This window comes from Lissotriton helveticus, chromosome 9, assembly GCF_964261635.1.
Source record: "Lissotriton helveticus chromosome 9, aLisHel1.1, whole genome shotgun sequence".
Classification (NCBI taxonomy): domain Eukaryota; kingdom Metazoa; phylum Chordata; class Amphibia; order Caudata; family Salamandridae; genus Lissotriton; species Lissotriton helveticus.
Genome location: NC_136070.1, coordinates 279,148,771 through 279,174,672, shown reverse-complemented (window position 1 = coordinate 279,174,672; position 25,902 = coordinate 279,148,771). Strand labels below are relative to the sequence as shown.

At 41.0% G+C, this 25,902-nt stretch overlaps 1 protein-coding gene across 11 annotated transcripts in view; it reads right to left on the bottom strand.

Moving 5' to 3' along the window:
- Positions 1 to 25,902, bottom strand: part of NRXN3 (neurexin 3) — a 2,205,897-nt gene that overhangs the window by 1,034,704 nt on the left and 1,145,291 nt on the right. For all 11 annotated transcript variants that reach the window (XM_078659992.1, XM_078659991.1, XM_078659982.1 and 8 more), the window contains one exon: positions 20,033 to 20,152. In XM_078659992.1, coding sequence (XP_078516118.1) covers positions 20,033 to 20,152 — 120 coding nt within the window. The remainder of the gene's footprint in view (positions 1 to 20,032; positions 20,153 to 25,902) is intronic.

The window sequence follows — 25,902 nt, the reverse complement described above, 5'->3', positions numbered from 1 at the left end:
GAATTATTTAAAATGGCAATGTAGTGGATAGAACAAAATAGTACTAAAAACTGGCATTGGTAGTTTAATATATAAGGATACAAAAGTCAGAAAAATATAACTTGCCCATATTTACAGTGCTGGCATTATACATAGCAATAATAAATACAATGTATCAGATGCTTATTTCAAGCATGTCACAATTTCAGCAACATTGTCGGTCCACATTTCAGCCAATCGGGTTTCTACAGCCCATACTCATTCAGCCAGTCAGAGCAGGCGTGGGAAAAAAAGTCAGAAAGTGCTACATTTGACTTGAGGACAAGTGTTGTGGAATCCTTGGCATTTCGCACGTGATCACTTTTCCACTTCCCCCTAGACAGTTTCACTCAGAAAGGAAGTGCCCAATGTATCAAGGTCAATGAAGTGGATCTGAATTATGTCCCATGTCAAAAACATAGATACTACTGAAAGGAGATGAAAAGAAAATGCAGGTATGATGAGGATGATATGATGCAACCAGTAGTCCAAGCCCAGAGTCTAAGCAAGGAGTACCTCAGGCATTACCTAGAGGCACAGCCTTCTTGCATAAATAATCATGATCCTGGCATGAGGCTTCTACCGCATGTCTTTAGCGCTGGAACTCTACAATCCCAGTGCAAGGATGCTGGAGGCGGGTACCCTCCCAGGCTGTCGGTGTCTTAGCCATCTGAGAAGCGGCTTTGGGGCTCCGCGCTGACGTTCTCCTGGGCACCAAGCGGCTTCACTTCAATTAAGGGGAGATGTGGAGGTCAGTGATTAAAAGGCAGCGGATGCTGCTCAGGGAGAGGATAGAGCCGCTTGACGGATGGGCCTTGATACCCACCATCCATCACCATCGTTCCTTCTGGACCAGAGGGGCAGCGACACTGGCAGGCAGAAGGTCAGGCAACGCATGCAGAGACGCGGTGACAGAGATTTATGAGAGCTGGCAGGCATGACACCCGCATGGCGTTGGCAGGGTAGTCATGTAATTAAGTTTCAGAGCAGAGGGGAAGGGGATCTTAGACCCCTTCCAGGCGTGTGGTTTTGGGTTCTGATGCCTGTGGACTGAATTTTAACAGAGACTGAGTCAGTGAGGTGGCAAGCACAGAACAATAAATCACCCATTACTTTGCCGTTGCACTCTGGTGCCCAGGATGCTTTGACAGAAACAAAGGGATACGATCAGGAAAAGGAAGGGATTTGGTGGATTTTAGAAGGTAGATTGTTCTGTTTGTCTCTCGCCTATTTTTCACATTTTTAGGTAGAGACTAGCAGCACACATGCGCTGCTCTGTGAGGCATTCTGTATTCACTTCTACGGGCTTTGGCCTCACCCTTGCTGCCGATTGGTTAAAGTGTGGGTCCTTCGGAAAAGCTTGCTTCTGTATGGTTGCTTAGCTTTCTATGTCCATCTTCTTTTGTGTCTTGCTCCTCCCCTGGAGCATTGGCCTACTACGTGTATCCTCACTCAGTGGTACTTTTCCCTTTATTTTTGTGCACTTTTTTTGTAATGTTGAAGTGTGCACGGGCACTCTGCTTGTTTTCTTTTTTAATGTTGCAGAATGCACGTGCACTCTGCTTGTTTTGTTTTGTTTGCCTGGCAGCACCACTTCACGCCATCCAGGCTTGTTTTTAATGTTGCAGAGTGCATGTGTAACCTGCGCATTTTGTTTTGTTTGCCTTGTGGCACTTCTTCATGCCATCCATTATTGTTTGGCCTTCTTGGCTGGAATTAGAGGCACGCCATGTTCCGAAAATCACCCCTGCTGTGATCCCGCTGTGTGTGCTTGTGTGTGACCTTTTACTGAAAGCCTCCCTGCTCTCTGTGGCTGAAATTGGCTGTGCCTGGCCACCCAGCATCTGCAAGCAGGCAGGCAGGCCTGTGCGTACAGTACCGCCCACCAGACCCCCAGAAAGTGACTCTTGATAATGGCGCCACCAAGGGTACTCTATGCTGTTGCAGCCACCATCATGGAAGGATGAGGGCCCTGAACACCATATGTAGCTCTGCCTTTTATATACTCCAGTGTTAGAGAGTGGCCTGGCCCTGCCAGGGTGGTACCCATCCTTTGAGAAGGTGTCTTGCAGTCTGCAGCTCCTAGCAGAGGTTGAAAATTTCACACGAGTGGCTGCTGGTGGCAGGGCGGGCAGCGAGATCAGGCCTGATTAGACAATCATTACAGCCGATTTGGCGCTCAAAGGTAATCTGATGTCAAGGCTCGGTGATCTGCTTCCGGATTTGTTCTAGGTTATTGGGGATAGTTCTGCGGGCTTTAACAGCTGCTTATTTGATAGGGTCTGATGTGTTGAAACTGCGCAGGATTCTTAACCCTACTGAGGTTCAGTACGTATTTGGGCGCCTGGATTTTGGGAACCAGTTCATTGGCGGTGGGTGGCGCAGTATGCATGCATGTGCCACATCTCCCCTCAGCTTCACGTAAATGTGCATCTATAGTGTAAACCCCTTGGCCATGGTCTAAAGCTGGAGAGCATGACCACTGCTCCAGCTGTTGGGTTGTCGTGGATCCAGTATATGTTACAGTGTGAACCTGACCTATGCTATGTTTGGAACCTTCCAACGCATGCCTTGTAACCTGAGCATTACAAGCAGGTGGTGTCACAGTTTTTGTGCCAGGTGGTGTGACCGCTTTTGTATTTCGAGCTACCCCCTTCGTCTCCTCTCCCACTGATCCTTTGGATAGGTGCTGGCCTACTCCTTCCTTGAACCACATTTAAGCATGTCCGGGTCCATGTTGAGTACTGTTCCATAGGGCTCACTAAAGATGCCTCTGCAACAACTTGCGTGTTTCAAGCTTTTAGCACTTATCCCACTGAACTAACCATTCTCTTGCTTCACCGGACAATTGTGCCCTTATTACATCTTAGAGAACCTCAAAAAAATGTTTTCTCATAGAAGCCAGACATGTTCCAAAAATTAAAAAGTCACTTTAGCTTATTTTCCTTATCCCCTTATTTTAAAATGCAGTCAGTGACGTCTTCTTCAACAGAGTTTGGGTAACAGAGTACTTTTCCTGTTGGCTGATTTGTGCTGGATCCTGGTACCACAGGTGTGTTCCTCGTCAAGATGATTCTTTCAGTACCCCCACTCATGCCATCTTCGGTTACTGTTGTGCTGCATTACAGCACAGTTACCTAGGGACATTGTTCTAGTTTTGTGATGTGCCTTGGCTCAGAGTTCTACGTTGGACACCGAAAAGACAAAGCTCTCCACACAGTTCCATGCCACACCCTTCAACTCCGCGCATTTCCAATCTCCACCACATAATTCGACACCAAACCACATAATACAACTCAACATCACAATTGCATAACACACCAAACATGTCCACATCATGACAATATTCACAGCACACTACATAATTAAACTCCATTACATACCACTCCACAACCCAAAATACCATTCCACAAATTTACACATCATAACACACAATCCCAATCCGCATAACTCCAGTACACTCAATACCACAATTACTATCCACATAATTCCACAGCACACCATGCAACATAATCCCTACCCACAAATCCACACCATACCACACAACCCCATGCCACTCAATTCCACAACAAACAAATTCAATCCAAACCACATAATTCCGCTACACACCACATACATACACCCCATAACACATAGGTAAAAAACATACCCATTGACAATGGCAATCGCTTAAACAGAAAAAACAAAGAGATCTAGTGCATTTACAATGCTTGTTTAGAACACTTGATTTACTTTTAAATTTACATGGTCAATCACACGCCCTACTTGGATCACGGTTTAATCAATCTTAGGCACTTGCCATTTAAGGCACATAAGGCCTTGCTCAATGGCACTGTAATTAAGCATTGCCAAAATACTCTGCCATTCAAGATCCACATATCATCCTTCCCCTCCCATCCTCCTCATTTACATGCCCAATTGGAGTTTTCACACCTCTTTAAAGCAAGTTATTGTTAGACTCTAAAAATGTTGCCACATGATTGACATGATGGAACCTAACTGGAAAGTGGTGTGTGTCTTTGTTGACCCTGGGACCAATCAGATCATCTATTTGTTCAGAAACCATCACACCCACTCTAGTGGGCACTCTAACACTTCTACAGTAAACGCGAGATGAAAGGTGGATAGCTAATACTATGGAAAGAAATGTTAACTTCTCAATCTAGACAGAGGTAGGTTGAACTGATGATAAAAGTTTTGCTACACTTTTAGATGGCTGTGGGCCTTACCTAGTGTGCAGAATACTTTAGTTACCTGGTAAAGGCAACAAAGTAAAATACTCTGTCACCCCTGATGGAGTTTTTTTTTTCTTCTGGAGTTTTATATAGGGCAAACTTGACCTGAAGGTATCAAGTATAAGACTGCTGTCCATGAGCACCAGTTGCATTACATACGGACACAATCATGTTTGTTAGACACGGGGAGATTAAGTGATTTGCCAAGAATCACAGGATGTTGAGCGTCGTTGCAGAGACTCGAACCCTGTTCCACAGATTTGAGGTCGACCACCCTAGCCGTTAGGCCACATCCTCTCCCCAACCCGTACTCTGCCTTTAGATATTTAGAGCTGTCACAACGGTCCCTGTAAATGTGTTGAAAGTTTGACAGACAGCTCTGTCAAAAATTCTTGCTGCATGTCAAACTTTTAACAAGATTTTTCTTTTTTTTTAAATAAAATTTTAAAGGAAATGACAAAGTAGGATTTTGCTTTTGACAAAGCAAAAATGAATGTCCCCCACACCATAGGAGTATTCTTTTATGGAATGGGGATAATTTTTTATTACACTTCTTCACCACTAGGTTTTATCTGGCGGTGACGAAAAAAAACATATAATACTATCCACTCTAAATCGGGGTGACTGTGTTATATGCAAAACTCCGTCGCGCCATTAGATGATTATGAGAAGGTGGAGTAGATTTTTTGCTAATATACCTAAGGTTCGTTTGACTGTAAATCAGGAGAACAGACCGAGGAGTTGGCGAAGAGGATTCTCTATCGCAGTTGCAAAGCAGTATCCTCTCCAATAAACTATAAATCTTTTTTTGTATGCTTTTTTTTGTAAACTCTAAATCAGGCACACGTGGCTCTGTAGGACTGAAAAGAAAAGGGTCACTTACATGACAAGTCCTACTCCCTACATATAAAAACAAAACAATCAATGTCGGACAAGAAACCAAAAACCCACAAGCAACTACAACTGCCATCGCCTACTAGCAGCATTCATGTTTGAGGTACAGCAGCACACCAGGAAAATGCCAGAGTGGCAGAAGAATATATGAAAATGAAGATACAGATGCTGCATTGCATATAAGTAATGCTGCTAGTGTAAAAACCTCTATCTTTAATGGTGCTTTTTTGTCATTGAGATAGTCATGAAATGACCTTTTGAAGCAAGATGAACTCGAAGAATCTGTAATTAAAAGTGTTTCACAAAAGTCTTCACATAGTTCGCGGTCTTAGGGATTACAGTAGGTCCAGAAAAGGGTTTTATGTTTATCCCACAGAATATATTATGACTTGCAGGGATCAGACTTTATCAGGTGTGATAAAGAAGCACCCAATTGAGATTATTGCCCTCAAAATGGGGCATACATGGCATGGCTATTTTGGTGCTTGCCACTCCAGATTCTGCATATCACATTAATCAGGGGAGAAATATGGAAGATTGCTGTGCCAACTGTAATTGCAATATGTGCGGCAAAAGGAGTTACTGTACTATATAGCGAATAATTGGGCTCACCATAATTGGCTGCAGAGCTGGCGATGATGTCTTTATGGCCACATTCAATGTTTTACATGGATTGCTGCAAAGAGGCTTTGAGCCTTTGAGGTGCGTTATCTCTAATATCGAAAGGATTATTGGCTTTGTAGTGTTGCAGACTATAAATTGCCAGCTCCATTACAGCATTCGCTGCAAGGCAATTACATTAATGCGATGTCTTATTCTAGAATACTGGGCTTATGTTTAGCTGAGAGCATGCTGCCACGCAAACTCAGAGAACTTTATTCTTGCAAAACTTAATATTAGTGGTGCCAAATGTATTAAGTTATACAATACATAGTAAGCAAAAGGGGGGGGGGACTCGCACAACTGTCAATCACAGACTACACTATAGATTACTGTGCTACATTTCAGCAACCTGAACAGCTCTGTTAAACAGATCTTTCTGCTTGTGACAGTGTCCTAGCAAGGTTGCAGTGGGTCATTATGAAGGCAAGGAACATGACTCCTTTGGCCCAGATGGGTAATAAGAAGCACCTATTATTCTGTTGCAGTGAGCCTGTCATATTCCAGGGCCCCAGAGCCACTGCACCGGCTGTACTAACAATAGCTAAAGGCCGGTTACTTGCCCTCTGGTTACAGCTCGCCAGAGAGTACAGGTTGTAATCTCCCTATTAGCAACATGGATACTACAATTAAAGGTTTTATAGCCCAAGCTACCAGAAAAAGTACAAAAAACATTAAAAGAATGGAGGTGTACTGCTTTAACATTTCACAGGCCTCAGCACGGTCATACACTGAACATAATCGGGAAATATGGAATTCTATGGCTGCGATGCTTTATTTGTAATTTTGAATCTCCTGCATTTGCCACATAATCCTTCATCTGCTGCATAACTTGCACATTAAAAAAATCGCTTCTAGCTCAAACGGATCATAAGTTATTAAAAACAGAGGAACACATTTTGCCTGCAGTGGAAGCCCCTTCGCAAAAGTTAGCTGGTCACCTTCCAATTGCCATTTGCTGTATTTGAACATGAAATGGTTACTAATGAGGTGGAACTTTTCCCCCTCAGTGTTCATATGTAAAAAAGCCAAAATAATACAGTAATTCTGTTAAAAAATGTGCATCACACCGCATAATGTGGCTTTTCTAGCTGCATAAATAAGTCAAACCTGACAACTAATTTGGCCCTCCCCTGCCACATAATTCCAGTGGCCCTGAACATAGTATTACAATTGCAGATACGTGTTCACTACAACACTGCATCGCTATTTCCAAGCATATGACGTTTGTTAGCCAGCCCCCTTGACATGTCGACACTCATGCTTCATTGTGCCGTGATGCCCCTAAGATTCCCAATATAAGGAACGGTCTCTAGTAGAAGAGATTGCAACATCTATGTAACTGTCCTTTCAGCAGCCACAATACTTTACCCCGTCTTGAGTCACAGTGGAGCTGTGCTCATGACGAGTTAACGGCCGCGGCCTGCCCACACGCGATTAATTCCCAGCCTGTGCGGGAGGATTAATCAGTGGGCGGGGTTGGGACGAGCCCAGCTCGTCATGAGCACAGCTCCACTGTGATTCATGATGAGCTGGGCTCATCACGAGCACCGCGGCCCCCCTCCCCAGTATCGTGGGGGAATTACCCCCGCGGCAAAGGGGTTAACGAATGAAACACATTTTGATTACAATTGATTTTTTTTTTTTTTAGGCGTTTGGTTAGTTGTACGTTTGAGCTTTGATTTTTTATTTTACCATTCAACTTGGAATTCTCTCTACAATCAGAGGGCCAGAATGCCCAAAAAAGGGCTCAGATTGTATGACATGCTGGTACACTCTGCACAAGGGTTGTAAAACGGCTCAGTGATGCCAGGCAGAGATTGTCTTAGCAATGCACACATCATCAACAAGGTCTTCGCAGACTAATTCTGCCCAATCCTGGAGGTCATAGGTCCAGGAAGATAGAGACAGAACAGGCATAGGCTGCATGAAAGTCACACAGAAATACAAAAGGGGGAGGAAAGTACATTTTTTGTCAAAGAATAAACATTTGCCGAAATAGTGTAAGAACCATTCTGAAAGATACAAAACCAAGCTGGAGACCAGATAGAATCTGATTGTTGAAAGGTAGTAAATGATCAGAAAGGACAAAGCAGGCAAATTTCCTTGGGGATCGTTGGCTAAGCCTCAGTACTGTTGTGGGCACATTTACTCATGCTGATCTTGCGTGAAACAAGTCATCACAAGGCAATGCAAGTCCTTAACTGGGATTTACTAATCCGCATGAAGCCTCTTTGTGTGGCTTTGCGTGGTTTAGTAAGGCAGAGCTATGTGCGTTACTTTGTGTTGGGTAGGCGTTACATGGGTGAAGCATTGGCGTCTCCATGCATCCACCTACAACGACTTGGGTTTGTGCCAAAATGGTGTGCCTACCCGACAGAGACATAACGAGGAGAAATATCTTTATATTTCCTTGTTACTTCCTTTTTCCATTCTGCAGCACTCATATACAGAGGAACATGTCTCTAATGATTGTTTTCATGCTGGAAGATGTCCCTTCCTGTACAAAAATAATCTTGCCCATAACACAGACACTCTTGCACTTCGAGGCAAGGGTGCCTGCCCTGGCGCTGGCAGTACACTCAAGTAGCGAGCAGAAATGCTCCATATCTTTGTAAATATGGAGCGTTTAGGCTCTCTCTCTTTAACACAATGCAGTGCAGCTAGTGGCCTTGTTGTGTTGTGTTGCAGGAAAAAATGGTACATCTGCCCCTCTGTATTTATGTGGTGCTGCAGGGGAACTAAAGACCCTTGAAGCCCCCATTTCTGCACCCCAGCATCCTCAAGAGGAACAACTCCACAAACTGCCCTGACCATGAGGAGTTTAGGTTTAACTTTAAGGTTAAAAAACAATAATTATCATAAGTTCCTTTACCAAACTGTTGATGAAAACAGTGGACATTGCATGGAGACAATAATGGCTCAAAAAGTGAGATAGAGTTAGAAAACACTAAAGGTTCAGTGAATAGATAATGTATTTAAGTATGCAAATATATGAGCACATAGGGAAGACATGAACAAGGGAAAGGAGAATGTGCCACATTTCACTTGGTATTTAGTGGGCTTTATCACTGTAATAGAGAGGAAGTGAACAGTGCTCATTAGTAAAGATTTTTTTCAGAAATAAACTTGCCTCACTGGGAGAGTCGAGTTAATATGATGAATGGTAAATGGAAAAATACTCATGGAAGGTGGTCTGCAGTGGGGTGCTACTATTGGAAACCATCTGTTTTAGGATGAAAGCATCCCCGTGAGGTAACCCAGAAGGCATCTGTTAAGTCCTAATTCTCTGGCTTTATAAGGAAACTGCAGCATTTTTGCAATTTCTCTGACAAACTCAATGTTAACAGGATTGCACACTCAGAACAACATACGAAGGCGTCTGGATTTGGATATGCCGCAAGAACAACAGAACAGACACATTGGTTACTGAATGAACAAATGTAACAAAACGATGCTTTTAAGGGAAACAGATTAATGAGATAAATCTTGTGATCAGATGGTGCAAGCTCCCTCCTGGGTTTCAGGAGGCCACAAGTGCACACGCATTTGACATTTCATAAGCACAAGTATATGCGGCCTATTGATCGGGGTCTTAATGTGATATGACCCAGGAGGAGCAAGGAACCTTGGCGGACCATCCTAGGATTACGTTTCCATGATCCCGGACATCTATTTGTAAGTGTCATATGATGGTGCGCGGTTGCAGGTCCTGACCACATCCTGACTTCATAAAGGCTGAGTGGCTGCCACTTTGCTATATTTCAGATATCTACTTTTTTTAACAGGAGCTTGGAATACAAAGGGCCTGACTGCAAACCATTTGAATGCTTACAGCATCAGAATATGCACGATACAATGCACATCATTTTATGATGTAGTGGATGGATCTCGTAAACATGCTTCTAAGTTACAAAGGAAAGCATTTTGCATACATTTTCAAAATTGCTAATTGGGTGTATGACTTCTCAAAATCTGCATCTCCTGACTGCCAGATTGGCGTCATTGGAAACCAATCATATATATAAATATTTCTAGATATATATATGTTCTGACTCTATAGAGTTTTGGCTTTCGTTTTGACCTTACTTGGAGAAGGCATGTGCAAAAGTCCCCACAAGTGCATTGAGCTTTTAGGAATTGATGAGAAATGTGAAATGGTCTTCATAGCTGAGCAGAGCTATTAACAAGTCAGGCAGTCAGGCATTAATTACTACTCCAAATTTATGATTGATATTTGGGCTCTCACTAATTAAAGAACAATGTAGGTGGCAGCATTTTGCAACATAAAAGATAGTGTCAATTTACTAACCATTTTAAATGCCAGCACGTCCAGTGCTGAATGCGGTATCTCTTGCTAGCTCCTGTGCAAACTTTATTAAATGAATGAGGGCCTTATACCTAAAAGGAATTCAGAGTAACTTTATGCAATGTGATGTATCTGTCTGTTCCCATCTCTTCTCAACCCTCTCCCCCACTGCTTCTACATGCTAATTCGAACACTACCAGACTGAAGTTGATCCAGAGTCCTATGTGTAAAGCTAGAGTTCTGGATTACTTTGCTGTGTGGACCTCTGACAGCAATTCCTCCTGTAATGTTCTCGGCGGCGAAGGTTTGTGTTATATGCAAGATCACTGCCACAGAAATCTAAGCATGCCTTTTGTCACATCGTGGTTCACACTGTTTGCCAAATAGCAACACAAAATAAATTTCCAGCGAGGGATTTCTGTACAGTATAGCCCAATCAGCGAAGGGAATTAACGACAGAGCATCAAAACTGGCCTCACGCCTTTGCCAGCTCGATGATTGAGCGCCTACATCCAGGTACTATGTAGCTAGAAGTCAAACGCCTCCGCCTGCCCCTGGGGCTCATTATACAAATCAGTGTAATTAGCAGATTTGACTAATCCCCTTGTTTGGCAGCTCAGCCTTTTAATATCAGCTGCTGTGTAGGGAGCGTATAATGTTATGGAGATGTGTCTTTGTGTTCGGCTCCCCTCCACTGGAGATCAGTCGGCGGCCATCTTTCCAGAGACAGCTCGTAATTAGCGCATTAAGTGGCCCACAGAATCCGCAGCCGTCTTCAACCGCTAACCCTTCCCCCATTAGCATTTGATTTATCCAGCATGCACCGCAGCAAGAATATACAGTAAATATGGCCCGCAGTACTAACCAGCGCTACTTTTCAGGCGTTTATGGTGAATTCTGTGAGGAGCTGTGAAAATGTCAGCCTAGAAAATTAAATGTAGAATGCCTCTTGCAACATGCGGCCTCTGTTTGAGTCAAGAATTGCTCCTGCAAAAGTTAATGGAGTATTCCTGACTGTTTCCAGGGCAGAATGGTCATATTACTTACCAGTAAACTTCATTTCACAAGGTTCTGCTCTTCCTCCCCCTAGTCCTAATGAACAGGTGATCCATCTTTGGAAAAAAGGTACTTTTAAACCTTAATTTTTTTTTAACATCCTTTTTTTAATCCTCCTATTCCATGGAGGTACATGGAGGTACAAGACAGTCGGCCTTCTAGGCAATGTCCTGTAAATAACAAGCGAGTAAATATCAATGCTTGCCTGTACCAGGAGGGAAATGTAGGAAATAGGACTTGGGTTAGAAAGAGCATGACTCGGTGTAATGAAGAATATGGAAAGGTAAATGAGCATTACCACTTCCTCCCTCTTTCTTGTCCTTAAAATAATGATTGACATAACAAGCAATATTAACCAGCAATAATAAAGTATACCTCATGTATACATTTGAAAAATGCAGACATAGATGGAACCCAATGGGAATATTATTCAAAAGAAAAAGAAATCAATGAATGCTGCAGCACATTACTCATTCATAGAACTGAGAACCTCTCAGCCAAAAGCAGCACCATTACTCAACACCTAAAGACTACAGTGCTGAACCAAAGTGTTAGGAGAAGGTCAACAGACATCAGGTATGGTAATTCCGTAGGCAACAGCCACAGAGGGACCTCAAGTAGAACATTCCAAAGCTAGAGCTGGAAGTACAACTCAGACAAAATCATATGGCATAGCAATGGACAGGAGAAGTAATTGACTAAAAGTTGAAACAGCAGGCTTTATAGTTGGTTTTCTAGCCAAAAAGGTAACAAAAAGAGAAACCATAGCATAGAAACCGAAAGGTCTAAATGAAATGCATCTTTGAGAAAATCAAAGAAATACAGGGGATCACACGCAAAGGTATCTTAATCCCAAGCTCAATACCAGCAGACAAAGGAAGCCTAGGAATATCTATGTTAGTGTTGAATTACAAGAGGAATGCAAATAAAAACAACCACATTCTAAAGACCTAACCTCTCAAAAGCCTAGACTCTCAAAAGGCAAACCATCAACTGAGGTGGAACTTTGACAAGTAGATTTGAGCCCAAAGGGGAGCGCGCAGAACTGTAAGTGGCCTTCCCTGACAGCAAAATGAAGAAAATGCTAAGGTTGCTCAATGATATTAATGTGGAAGTAAGCATCTAGAACGTCCAGGGCCATCAATAACTCCCACTTTTGTAGTGTAAACAGGGGTGGGGCCACTTGGCAGTTCTTTCTAACATGAAAGATTTATCTTGTTGTTTATGGCTCAGTTGATCTGGGACTCCGGTGTCCAAGAGACACATCAATACGACCTCTTTCAGTGGAAGGAAGAAAGGGATGGAGAGATGGTGAGAAGGATGGTAAGAAAGAATGGAAGTATGAACACACATGGAGAGATGGAGAGATGGATAAAGCTGGATCAAAATAGAGGAGGGTGACAAGATGGATAAATGGAAAGATGTATGATTGATGGATGGACGGAGAAAAAGATGAAAGGATGGAGAGAAAGATGGATGGATGAAAAGGGCAGGAAAGGAAAAGACAGAAGGATAGTAAGAAGAAAGAGTGGATAAAATGAATGACGGAGTAAGAGGATGTATGGCTGGTTGGAAAAGACAGCAAGATGGATGATGAAAATTAAGCACATAAAGAAAGGAGAGCTAGCTGAAACAAGGAGAAAGAAGGATAAAAAAGGAAAGACAAAGTAATGAAAGAAGGATGGAGAAAAGAAAGGAAGGAAAATCAATAATTTCAAAGTTACAATAGGGATAAGAATCTCACCAAACCAGTGATGGGGTTCCCCTTCCTCACTGGCTTGTTCAGAGCTACTTAGGACATGGTCAAATGGGCGGTATTTCATTTTTCTGGTACTCCTTGAGCCTGCCTGCTGAGAGCATGAAGTCTCCTGAAACAATCGTTTCAACAATGTCTTGTAAAGGGTCCAACCATTGCAAACAGTTCTGACAAAAGTGTTCACCTCCTTTAGATTGATGATACGTCGAAAGCTTCCTTGAGAACCAAGTACAGTATGAAACATACATCCAGACCCTGCTCCAAGGCAGAAATTGCTGGGATGTCTCCTTAACCACATGCTTGCAGTGCAGATTCCCGCGGTGTGCTGAGTTTTAAAAAAAAACGCGGTTCATGTCGAGCTCAGCTCGTCATGAGTGTACGAGGCGTAACTCATGACGAGCTGAGCTCGTCAAGAGCGTCGAAGGGGTTAAAAGGAACAAGTCCAGAACTCCCAAGCACTGGCCAATCACTTCAGGAGATCCTGAGGAAGGGGATTGAGATAAAACTGAAGAGGAGACATTTCCATCTTAAATTCTATGGCAAGCCCCTTTCAATAATGACCAAGACCCAAACCCCAAACATGCTACTTCTTCTTTAGAATTGAGAGTCTACATGGCAGTGCCCTCCCTTATGCAGGAGCACTGAGATACCAGGAGGATTGTGAAGCTTTGGTTTAGTGAAACCACCCCTCCTCCGGTCTTTGTCCAAGAAAGAATGAGCCCTGAACAAGAGTGGACTAAACAGAGGCTACTTGGGGGAAAAGGTATCACCAAGAATTAGCAGGAGGTCCAGGGTGGAAAGGGACAGCCAGCATCCTGTCTTTAGGAACCTGCTTTACTGATTGCACAAAATATGGCCCAAATAAAATGTCCCTAAAGGGGAAACTCAACTAAAATATTTGTCTGATTTGGATCACTCTTCCAAGTACTTCACCAATGTTTTCTGTGTGCAACAAACACTAAACAAACTCCAATAAAGTTGTTTTAAGGGTACCGAAAGTGATGTCTGAAAGGAACCTAAGCTGAATCTTAGGGCCTGATTCACATTTCAGTGGATGGGTTACTCCGTCACAACGGTGATGGATATCCCGTCTGCCATAATATAATTTCTATAGGATATTATGGGATTGTTGTTTTGGCAGGCAGGATATCTGTCACCGTTATGACGGAGTAACCCATACGCTGAAATCTAAATCAGGCCCTTAGTGATCTGAAGAATGGCCGAACAGCCAGACCCATCCTCAAGAGCTGAAATCAAGGTATGAAAATATCCCATAAAAGACAGAGAAGACCCCGTCGCTTGATAACTGATGACCCTTTGGAGAATTTCTTAAAAATAAATACTAAAAATGAAGATAGACCTCTATGACGTTCAGGAGAACTAGCCTAACACTTATCAGGCACCAAGCAATGTTTATCAACCAAGGACAAAGTTAATCCCCACCAACTGCAAGACAACAAGTATCAAGTCACACACCATATTGACTGCCCCACATTGTTTGATTTAACATGCTTCCCCGAAAAGTCTTGGTAGCACCCTCAAGTAATCTGGTCTAACTCAGGGTAACGAATAGACAAGATGGAACACTTTCCTCATTCTTTGTAATTACTTTTGTATTCTTATATTAGCAACCCCTCCTGCTCTTGAAGGTGTAGTAAATGAAAATGATATGTTGAGATATGTAAAATCCAAATGATAAGAGCAAAGAAATTGACATAGAAGAAATGGATGCAAACAATCAGCAGAGCAAAATAAAAGGTTGATGGCTATTGCATTAAAGAAAATGTAATTAAAAAACGTGTTAAAATGGGATTGAACAGCGTAGGTAGCATATGTTTGGGCTCTAGGGACAAAGGTAACTGTTGAATGAGCATGTTTTAAGGTGAATTTATAATTCAAAGGGAATGAAGGAGGGCTCGCTGAGGATAAGAGAACCAGCTTGAAGGGAATCTTCCTCATGTTCATCCAAGGGCTGCATTTTAGTCCATGAGGAAAGAAACAAAAGGTTTTCAGGATCCTTTGATTCCCTCAGGAAAATTTGCTTTTTGATGAACATGAGACCCTGGCACGATGGACAGTCTTGCAAAAGACTTGTCTCTCTGTGCTTCTCAGAGGTGGAAGGGTGAGCAATAGCAGGGACCCCATATTTATGCAAAGGTTTCCTGAAGAAACCTCCTTCCTAATATCATGTTCTCTAGCCTCACTACTAGGATTCACATCAAAATCTGAAGAAAAATCTAGATCCTTTGTAGCCACCAAGGGATAATTTAAGTCTGTAGGAGAACAGGAGGAATAAAAAACAGAAAGGCCTGGAAAAAAGATTCTTGAAAACACTTATCACGGTCTCTTCATATGTGTACTTAAGGCCACAGGATCAACAGGCAAAGGTGGAGTGTAGGAAGCAAGGGCACAGCAGACTCCTGTAATTCAGGATCTGTGTTGCTGGAAAACAGTCATGAAGGTGATGTTTGCGTCTATGCTTCTAACGGAAATGAGAGGGGCTCCTAGTCACCTGTTCCACATGCCTCCAATTGGAAGCTTACTGGTATCATGGTGAAAGACTGTATCTACTAATATGCTGGTTCTTAAAAATCCGAATTCCAGTTGGTTAAAATCCTACCTACATATTAATGAGGTAGGTCGAAAATTGCAACTGACTACTATTGGATACCATCACAGGCATGGTGGCCTTCTGGGTCCAACAGACCACTGTATCTATGATTGCCTTTCAATCATTTACATTTTTAAAATGTAGCCTGCTTTCAGTAAAAGAAACAGGAATGCGTTTAAAAAGAAAAGTTTACTTTCTTTGTTCAAGAGTTGACAGTTGGTTCGTCTACTTTATATTCACAAAGGGGAATGGCTCCCAAGGGGACCTTTTGCCTTTTCTGAATGCATTAACCTACTTTGACGCGTTGGTAAAATACCAGAAAAGGGAACAAAGTGGTATTGACAATAAGTGCACAATTTCTCGAAAGACTGGGCATTGTGTGCAAGTTGATTTAACAATCATGGGAAAGAGTGAATGAGATAAGAAACAGAGAGAGTAGGTGATGTCTACACATATACACACCATCCCTTCAGTTTTCTTTCTGTCCACTCCCCTCTCTCTTTACCCTTGTGTTTCTCTCAATCTGTACACATATTCAGTATGCAAATAGAGAGAGAGGGACTAGAAAGAAAATAAAATGAAGGGGAGCGAGATACATAGTGAAGAGGAAGAGAGGAAACGCTACAAAGAGAGAATGAACGAAAATAAGAGACATAAGAAAGCAGAAAGTGAGAGAAAAAGAGGGAGCATGAGATTGAGAAAGAGAGAGAAATTTTGTCTGACTGTGAATTATCTGCTTCCCACTGTTATTCTACAAATGCAGTCAACAGAACATTTTAATAATAAAATAATAACAAATTGCAAGCGCATAGAAAGTTTGAATCACAATAAAATATGCTTTCGTGATGAGTGTTCGATACGGACCAAAAAGCCAATAAAATGAGTGTTGATTGTTCTAAAAATATACCAAGTAACATCCACAAATGGGTAAGCACATACATTAGTGTCTTTATCTGCTGTGAGTTGTGTGGAGGACAATCCATTTACATGATGGATAACTGCACATTGAAAATGCATTCTTTACCGAACATACATTAGAAAAGTATTCTGTGTCCTTGCCACATGCCACAATTTTATTTGTAATTGAATGAATAAGAATTAAAACAGCACACCACACCTAGCAACATCTTCTAGACATTTATTTAATAAAGGCAAAAATGTGACTTACCTGTAGCCGTTCCTGCTTGGTCCCACGAAGTCTTGAACTGTGTCATTTACTTTACATATCACTTACCGTGGGAGTTGACATTTTTAAACAAGCAAATAATAACTATGCCAATAGCACAAACACAAATATTTTGAATATAGATCACATGCATTGAGCAAATAGTGGAGGTCATTTACTTTTCTAAGAAACTCATTTTGTTTTCACCAGGTAATAGGGAACATATGTACCAATCAATGAGGAACTGACCAGTAAGGAATTTTGCGAACCGACCTATGTAGAAATAGGTTGGTTCACAAAATTACGAATCATAAGGGGTGGCAATCTGACTTGCAACAAAAATATTGATGATGTAGATTGCAAATTGCGACTCACTATAGTTGGGGGCAATCACAGTGATAGTGGCCTACTGGGGTCGGCAGAATAATATAACTATAGTCACTTTTTCATAAGTTTTTTTTATTCAGCCCATTTTCCTTACAGGAAACAGGGCTGCGTTTTTTAACCAACTCCCCAACAAACTTGATTGATTGCAAACAGAATGTATTTGGTCATAACTCCAAATCTGAGAGTTTTTGACTACAAAAATGCTTTGTACATCTGACCCTAAATTTCTAAATAGTCTGACTTTCCAATGCCAAAGTTCATGAATAGTGATATTCTGTGAGGTGTATTTTTCAGCAAAAATTATCACAAAATGGCAGTTGTTTGATTTTACATTAAGACAGGGTCGTGTGATTGTTTAACAAAGGCCAGAACCAAGATGAAGACAAATAATGGCGAATGGATCAAATGGAAAAGTGTATTTTAAATATAAATATTGATTTCAGTTTTTCTGCAACATCATTTCATTTGTCCCCACAGTACAGACTAGGATATTAATATGTTCATGTATGCAAGGTGGGCAGTGGCGATGCTGTAATGATACAGAAAGAAACAGATGTGGTGGTGCTTCAAGTGACTTGAGTGTAAACTTGCTGGAAATGTAAAAGGATGGACTTTTGAATCACTTGTGAGACCTTAAAGGGACATGATTTTTTTTTTTTAATGGAGCTTCTTAGTTTAGGTTACAGATAGCTGATTTTCCACATTATTACAACACCAATGAACCTCCATTAAAAGAACACTTTAAAATTAAAACATATTTTTTTGCAGTTGTAGGAATTCAGCCTCCAAAATCCTGACATATGTTTGTTTCACAAATGTACCCAGCTTGTATCCTTCAGAGCTTTCAAGATTCCCAGATCCATGAATGAGTAGCTCGTCCAGTCCAGGTTTTTAATTTGCACTGTTGAAGTTACGGTCCTGATCTTCTAATGTGATTAATAGGGCCACAAATCCAAGAATACAAAGCAGAAACACATGGACTAGTTGAACAACACAAGTGTAACTGGCAAATTTGAGAGCTCCGATGTGGTTTATCCCAGATATGGTATTGAGAACAGTGGTTTAACCATGTTTTGACACAACTATTTAGGTGGGGAAATTAGACAGTCTGAAACTCCTTCTTAAATTCAGAATTTAATTACTGAATTCTTGTGGAACAGTAGTGAAATTTGACAGAAATTATCATTGTGACAATAGTCGATAAACCAACAGCATCTGCTGCTGAAGAACAAACTATTCTGCTATCCAGTCACAGAGTTTAAATGAACAAACCATTGCATTCTGGAAGTAATACAATTACATGACCTCACTGCATCTTGAGTGAACATTTGAAAGTGAGAAACTGAAGAGTACTGTAGTGACATAAAAGTGTCTGGGCTGCGCTCTCTGCCAGATAAAGAAGGGATATCAAATGCATGAATGAAAGGGAGGGCAATTTCTGGATCAAAATGTGGGGAGTAACTAATTGTAAACCTAATCAATGATCTGAACTACACTATTGATGATATCCTAACCTGCTGTATCCTCAATGTGCTGGTTCGACTTCAGTAATCCCCAAGCCACCTCTTAAACCTGTCAATGTGCTCAAATTCTAACCCACTGCTCTTCCAATTCAGCAAATCTATTTCTTTAAAACAGGTACTTTAGAATGCGTTTATCACAGAAAAAATAGTATGCTCAATAATACTTTGTCAACATACTATACATAATTTAAGAGCTTAGCCAGACTCTTGAGGCAGTAGGGAATCTCGTTGCACACAAATAAATTAGGCACACGTGTTGTGATCATGGTAGCATCCCTAGGCTGATATTCCAAATAAATATTATGCAATTTTTTTAAATAACTTTCTCTCTTACAGCATAATGTGGCATGTGCGGATTCGATAAAGAAGAACATATAATACAAGACCTAATTTGAAGGAATGTTTCTACTGGTCTGGGACTTGGCTGTACACCATTTACTCAGATGTTCAGAGCCAAGCCACATTCTATGATTAACTTCTGGCTATGTAAATAATTTATGATTAGATTCATTGTAGGTCAATTTCTCTCACGAGCATCCTGCAAATTTGAGATTTCTCTGGACAACTTAGACAAACATGGGTTCCCCTGTATTTAGGGCTCGCTGTCAAAAATTAACCAAATATCTCGCCTTATTTAGTAAAGGTATGTCTATGAAGATTAATTCAGCACTGTCAAAAAATGTTAAACCTAACAAAATACGCGCAGGGAATCACAATAAGCTTCTTAGCACTAAAGATGTTTTACATTCTTGTAGCCTGTGAACTTTTAAGGCAATAATTCTCTTCATCATAATCCTTTGTTCTGGCAAGTAGTTTTATTGTGTTTGCTGTGGATTGGTGGCCGCAAGTCAGATGTTCAAATCAAGAAGTTTGCATGGTTATTATTCAGATTAAATCTGTCAAGAGGTGAATAAGAAGAAAGCTTGGAGGATGACATCCCTAGCTGTTAAATTACCCTTTGTGTGACTTAAAAAAAACTAAGCAATCTGGAGCTTGTGTATCAATAGCTAAATTGGAACAAATGTACTATATGTCACAAAATATGTCTTAGAGATTAAGACTAGCTCCAGATCACCACCATGGCAAGAGATGCTTTTCCAGCTATGCAAACAGCCTACTTTCATTAGAGGGAAACTCATTTCCCAGTCTTGATTTACATATTACAAACTACTTTACTCTTGACGTTATATTGTAACTCAAGTTCAATTGAAAAGCTTAGGCTAAAGTACCTAGTTTATGAAAGGAAACCCAGACTAAAAACATGTCACCACAGAGGTTGGAGTAAGCTAGAACTCAGGGTACCATGTTGCTCTTAGAATGTTGACATGTCACTAGACCAAACAGCTCATTTGATGCCTCAATGCCCAAAATTCCATCAATATCACAACATAAGTCAAGCCATTCTGGCAGGTACTTACGGTCATTGCACTGCTTGCCCGAGTACGAGGTCATGGAGCAGTCGCAGGTGAAACCTTCCCACTGCTGCATGCATACACCTTGGTTGGCACATGAATCGTCTTGGCAGGTGGTGCTGGGACCTAGACCGGGAGCGGGTGGAGGGAGAAAGAGCAAGAGAAGGCCATGATAAGGAAAGGTGAAGGACCCCCAATGAGAGGCCCAGGGCAACATTTCAGAGTTCCCACAAGGTCACAAGGCATGCAGAAGCAAGACAATATTATTACCATTCTCAGGCATGCAGGGATAAGATTCAAGAGTAGGGAATAGAGACCAAAGAGAGCACACCACAAAACACACAAACACACAACAGGATAGATATAGATAGACAATGATGCCTATCCTGGATGCCTGTTGTGTGTTTTATCCATGCTTTTCACATCTGGCACTCACAATACACTCTTGAGTTACATCCCAATTGTTAGTGTAACTACTAGTTATTGTAGCTTTTACTTTTGAAGACCGGCCGGGAAAGCTAACCTATAACACCATTTGGTGTCAGTCTAAAATCATGTGCCAGATGTTGCAGCTTACGGCACACTCTTTTGGGCCACTAGCTAAATAATACCTTTTAGTAACTCAGACCCTAGAAAAAAGGCAGGGTCTACCATCAGAATGTGGTCTGAATCCACTTAAACTTTTCTTATTTGCATGGTGAGTAGTCAATCTGTTAACTGTAGTTCATTTTGCCACTTAATAAGAATAAAAGACTCATTTAGAAATAAGAAAATATTTATTTATATGGACATAAAGAGCATCACTGCATTAGGAATCTAATTGTAAGGAGTGACGCATGAAAGACCACTGCCTTGCAATGCATTTTGATTTGACTAGGCTTTTGTTGAGTACAGTGTTAAGCCAGAATTGTCAGTTTTGGAGGAAACTGGTCATGACTTTTAATATCAATTTGTAATGCAGAACTGCAATTGACCCCTATTCTATTGGCGAATGAGATGGGGTTTGGGAAAAGGGCTTCTGTGATTCAGTTTGTAGGACAAGAGGAAAGCCAAGTGGTATGCAAGAGGCAAGATCAGTGGGGATATAACATACATCGTTCATGCAGCACAGAGCCGCTAACGCACTTGTCTTGGAATCTAGCGATCACAATGGATCACATGATCCAGATCGGTCATGTTGTCCTAGTGCCAGGTATCAGTAGCTCAGAGGGTTATTATGTTCTCATTCCATTTAGGAACATGTTAAACAGTATTAGACCTATTATGAAAAAGCTCAGATAAATACCCAAACACAAGGAAAAGTAGAGGTGTGGGTGAAGTACTCCCAATTAAGGGGTAGCATCTAGAGATTTCAGGCAAACTCATCGGCTCGCTGCTTATGACATCACTGTCTTACTACTTAAGCATCACTGTGCTCTCAGGTGAATTGCAGCCAACATATGAAATTAAGTTATGGCACTATCTGCATACATCTATATAAATGTGGGTGTCATTGATAGGGAGTTTGCTGTACAATATATTAAGGTTAACAAACTTAGTACAACACTGCATAATCGTGACACGCGATACAAAGCAAAAACATATTGTAAACACAATCTAAACTATGTTTTCAAAGGCAACTTGCCTCCAGGTTAGTGACGACCCCATACGATCCTCGTACCATACTTCCAGTTGGGCTTCACATAAAACCTTAAAAATTATAACTCTGGTTCTACTGATTGATTTTTTTGTCATTTTAGTTATTCAAATCTACTATATTTTTCTAAATTGATTTGTCATTTTTCTTGTGTCGTGTTTTCACTTTAGTACTGTTTCTGTGCTTCATAAATATACTTTAATGATTACCTCTAAATTAATCCTGGCTCAAAGAGGATTTTGTGCCAGGCTACAAGAGGGTTAATCACAGATTAATGCAATAACGTTGGTGGTCAATCCAGACAAGGATTGTGTAATTATTTGAGTGGGGCTTTGCCCCTCTCAACTAAAAACCCGATTTCTTATGCAACCATAGCTTTAAGTTAGCCTAACAACTTAATGATCATGATTTCAGGAGCCCTACTCTGATGCAGCTCCTGTCTCGCCGTTTGTGGGCAAGGAAATTGAGAATCTTAAATTTGTGGATTCTTTAATGAACAAAAAGTATCATTGACTTTGGAATCAAACCATCTCTATGACGGTGGATTTGAATCCTTTGGTGTCAATTCAAGTACTGAAGCTGAGTATCAGTCACTAGGGCTAAGGATTAGTTATTGAAGCTGGAATGCAGTCAGCACTGAGATAACGAGAGAAGGATTCAATTATTAAAACCAGTCTTGAATGATGTAGGCTTTAATTAAATAACCCATGCATGAATTTAGTGACTGGCACTGTCATTTAGTGAATGAAACTGGTGACCAGAAATAGGATTTATTTCTGGTCAACAGAAATAAATGGTGACCAGATATAATAATAAATTATAATATAATTGGATTTATCAACCTCTGTTAATGTTTCTTCACTAAAACTGGCATTTTCAGAGGTATGCTAGTATTCAGCAAATGAGTGAGTGGTATACGATGTCTGAGATTGTGATTCAATAACTGGGTATGGAAATTAGTAAGACTCGAGGCTGATATTTAGACTTTAAGGTATTTATGTCCAATATCCAAGAATGTTTCTTGTTAATCAATTTCTATAGGTTAGACACCATTTGTGGTGTCCAGGGTTTACATCTATTATTCAGTGATCAATTCTTGGATTTAGTGTGTAAACTGAGATTCAGGTACTGAAATATTGATTTATTCATTGTTGAAAATGTTCTGACTAAGGTTCAGAACTTATTCATAGTGGAAATGATTCTAACTGAGGTTTAGAATCTGTGGCTGAAACTCAGATTTAGCGACTGGGTCTGGGTATTCGTTACTAATAGTGTGATTCAGAAGCTTAGGGTGGAATTCATTGACAGAACCTGGATTCCATTTTCAATGCTTGAATTTATCTGGGACTAAAAATGTAGGGTTTGGGGGACTGTGCCAGCAGCTAAGATTCAGAAATCAGGTGTAGGGTATAGCAATTAATGTTGAACTTTAAGTTCCAAGACTGGAATTCAGTAGGCAAGACTGAGTTTCAGTGACTGGTGCAGTGCTGTTATAATATAGAATCCAATTAAAAGTCTGCAGTTCGGATTTAATGACTGACACTGCTGAAATACAGCGCTTATGGCACTGACACAGTGGCTCAAGCTACAATTTGATGTCTGTGGCCAAATCTCAGTCAATGAGGTCAGGTTTCAATGTGTGTGGATGACATTCAGAAACTGAGGCTGGGGTTCAAAGATTGTGGCAATGACTCAATAACTGGCATTATGGTTCAAACACAGTTGCAGACATTTAGCAACTAAGGTCAAAGGTCAATGGCTGGGATTCCATAGCAGAAGATAAGGTTCAAGGACTATGTTCAGGAATCAGTGACTGATGTCAGGATTCAATGGCTGTGGCTGGCAGTCACTAACTAAGGCTAGGGTTCAGTGGCTATGGCAGAGGGCAGGTTTGAGTGTCTAAGCCTTGCATTCAGTGATAAAGGCTGGATCTAATTTACCAAGGAGTGGATTTAATGACTGCTGTTGAGAGTGAGTGATTGAGGGTTTCACTGAGGATGCGATTCAGTGGCAAGGGCTGTTTCAGCGACTCAGGCAATGGTTAAAAACCCTAGGAATGTGCATTGAAGTGGATTTTACAACTGACCTCGAAGCATGTTGGTGGTAGTGGAGTTTAACACACATTTAGCTTTCATGGACATGTCATATTTTAAACAAAACTGAGAATGCAAAACTGCTGATTATTTGGTATGAGTTCTTGCTTTTCTATAGCCATATAAACTGCAATCGACCCTGCAGAAAATCTCACATTTGGGAGTGTCCATGGTTATTCACTTAGTGCTGAGACCAGAATTAAGGGAGTGCAGGGCTTTTTAGTGTTTTCCTTGCATACATTTCCATTGTTGAGTCAGTCGCAGAAAAAGGTAATGATGGGCAAACTGCTCACGATGTATTTAAACTTGCAATGAGAAAAGAAAGATCTGGCCAACATCCAGTTTTAGAGATCTTGTGAGACATTTCTGCCCCAAAAAAGTCTCAGCGAGAAAAAAAAGCACACGATTTGCATAGGCTTAAGATATATGGGTAAACATATACACTTAGTAAAGCCAGTGTGTTAACACTTGCAGAAATCCCTGGTCAAACTGTCAGGATAGCCAAATGAAATGAATTTAATTGAATTAATCTAAATTGGAACACTTTAATTAGCGTTTATCTCAAAACTCTGGCCTAGATCCAGCCTTAGTGGAGCAATGTTAAACAAACGTGATTAAAATCATTTGTGTTCAATGAACTGGTGTAATCATCTTCACCCTTGAATATATTACACCTTCTAACCACTTGCCAGCCACTACATCTCTTTAAATTATCGTCGTCCATATAACTATAGTTGAAAACAGCATGGGACATACAATTTATTGGGGAAGACACAGGATCTGTAGTTGAACCACAAACACATGTTCACAACATGACGGATATCCGTTCTGCCATTTTACAAGTGCCATAGGATGTAATGGACTTGCAATATATCGGATGGGACATCCACTACTTTTGTGAAAGAGCATCCTGACCCTCAATCTCTAAATAAGGCCCTATAATCTTTGAAGCAAGTAATATGATCACATTTCTGTGCCTGGGTTCCCTTACCTGATATTTCAACCGTGCTTCTACATGGAAAATAGGTCCCTGAAGAGCTACTAAAACATTGAACTGCAAGGACATTGATGCAAACTATGTCTTTTTGTGTCCTTGTGGCATTAAATTTAAAAGAGGATTCTCGCCATTGCTGACAGGTAAATTGATATAACCCTCAAGAATCCCCTTTCTTTGCTCATGCACAACTACAAGAACAGCGACAGAGAACAAGATGCACATACACAAGGGAAACACGTGCACTGAACATAAAGACAACCAGGAAAACAATGAGGTAAGTCAAAAAGCAAAATTCAGATACCTTCGGTTGTTGAATACTAAAAATTACACTGGCCCAAAAGTAAATGCACCATTGGTCTCTTGGGATACACAATAACTGGTGTTCTCTTCCTGTATTTGCAACAATGTGACTGCACTGGAAATTGATGCCAATAGAAGGAATATGACGTTCTATGAAGATGACAGTTTCATGTTTGGAGTGCACTACAATTGTGCTTGTATTTCAGAATGATTTGCAAAGAGGAAAGAATGTATTCTTTCAAGAAGAGTGATGAACCTTCCTTGAAGGATTAAGGCTGAGCTACTGATGATCTCAATGCACTCTGGATTTTAACTCTCTCTGAGAGGGTGAGTGTGAGAGAGTGAAGTCCACATGCCCTTGTTCTTTTCAGCTTGTCTCTTTCACTCTCTTGAGTTATTGTTTCACAAGGAAGAGCGATATAACCCCCTCTTGAAGTAATAATGCTTTGCTATTGCTGTCAGATATGTGTCTGTTGACTCCCAATGTGAGAATGCGAGTCATAGAGTGTATCAGTGTATCAGTGAGTTTGGCTATCCAAGAGACCTTATGCCCTCCGCTGATCTATTCCACTTTTTTAAGCCTCCATTTGAGTTGTCTGAGATGACAAATGTGCTCTATTGGGAAATGTAGGTGACGTAATGGAGAACAGAGCTTTAACGCTTTGATGCTCAAGGCCTCTCTTGCATTGATGGGGCTGGTCTTGTAATCTTGTGGTTCGGTACCCAAAGAAGAGTACACGTTTCCAGGGATACAGTTGTGCCGTTCACCAACACATGGCTACTGTCGGCTCAAACATGTTGAATCAGGGAGTGTCGATACACTGGCAATAACTTATTTTCCCATCAGACG